This window comes from Nestor notabilis, unplaced genomic scaffold, assembly GCF_000696875.1.
Source record: "Nestor notabilis isolate BGI_N333 unplaced genomic scaffold, ASM69687v1 scaffold19735, whole genome shotgun sequence".
NCBI lineage: Eukaryota > Metazoa > Chordata > Aves > Psittaciformes > Psittacidae > Nestor > Nestor notabilis.
Window position 1 is genome coordinate 13,192 of NW_009929127.1, and position 864 is coordinate 14,055.

Genomic DNA, 864 nt, shown 5'->3' on the forward strand with positions numbered 1-864 from the left:
TCTGCGCCATCAGCATGCCCTCGGGGTCGCGCGTGTCCCTGGACGTGGCAGCCGACACGCACGAGGACCTGCTGGACTGGGTGAAGAAGATCCGGGAGGCAGCGCAGACGGCTGATGCGCGGGTGAGTGGGGCCCTGTGCAGGGCCGGGGCATCTCCTTCCCAGGCCTGGGCTTCCCAAGAGGAGCAGGTGAGGGCTGGTGGGACTGGCAGACAGAGCAGTTACAAAGATGACAAGGCCAGAGTGGCCTTAGACAATAGAGCAAGGGGTGGAGGCCACACACTGTGGGTTGAGAGGTTCACGCTGGACATCTGGGAAGATCGGTCCATTGGGAGGGTGCTGGAGCCTCGGGAGGTTGGGATCTCCATCCGTGCAGGGTGGCAAGGCTCAGCTGCTGGTACCGCTGCCAGTCCTGCTCCAGGGGGGAGGTGGGACCCACCAAGGGTGCTGTTGTGGTGTCCCCCCAGCTGACCTGCTCGTGGTTCCCCCAGCATGGGCAGGAGACTGCCCTTGACCGCGGTTGTGAGCTGGGTTACCCACCGCCGCTGCTCCCCCTGGCCCTGACACCTCCCTCTCCCTCTCTTGGCAGCTCTCCGAAGGGAAGATGATGGAGAGGAGGAAGAAGATTGCCTTGGAGCTTTCGGAGCTGGTGGTCTATTGCCGGCCTGTGCCCTTCGATGAAGAGAGTGAGCATCTGCTGGCGTGGTGGCCACTGCAGGCGGTCATTGAGGCATTACAGACCCACAGTGTGGTGTCCAGAGCAAGCTGAGCTTGCTGGAGCTCTCCAGAGGGTGGAAGTTCCCATCCCCATCTCTCTGTTGCTGGGGTCTGTCACCATCCAGAGCAGTGGCTGAGGCTGGGGGGG

The 864-nt window shown here is 63.1% G+C and overlaps 1 protein-coding gene across 1 annotated transcript in view; it reads left to right on the forward strand.

Annotated features, from left to right (window-relative positions):
- Positions 1-864, forward strand: part of LOC104405992 (1-phosphatidylinositol 4,5-bisphosphate phosphodiesterase gamma-1-like) — a gene marked incomplete at its 5' end in the record, with an annotated part of 18,182 nt that overhangs the window by 11,958 nt on the left and 5,360 nt on the right. The window contains 2 exon segments of the mRNA XM_010014848.1: positions 1-122; positions 589-685. The exon segment at positions 1-122 is cut by the window's left edge and continues 8 nt beyond it. Coding sequence (XP_010013150.1) covers positions 1-122; positions 589-685 — 219 coding nt within the window.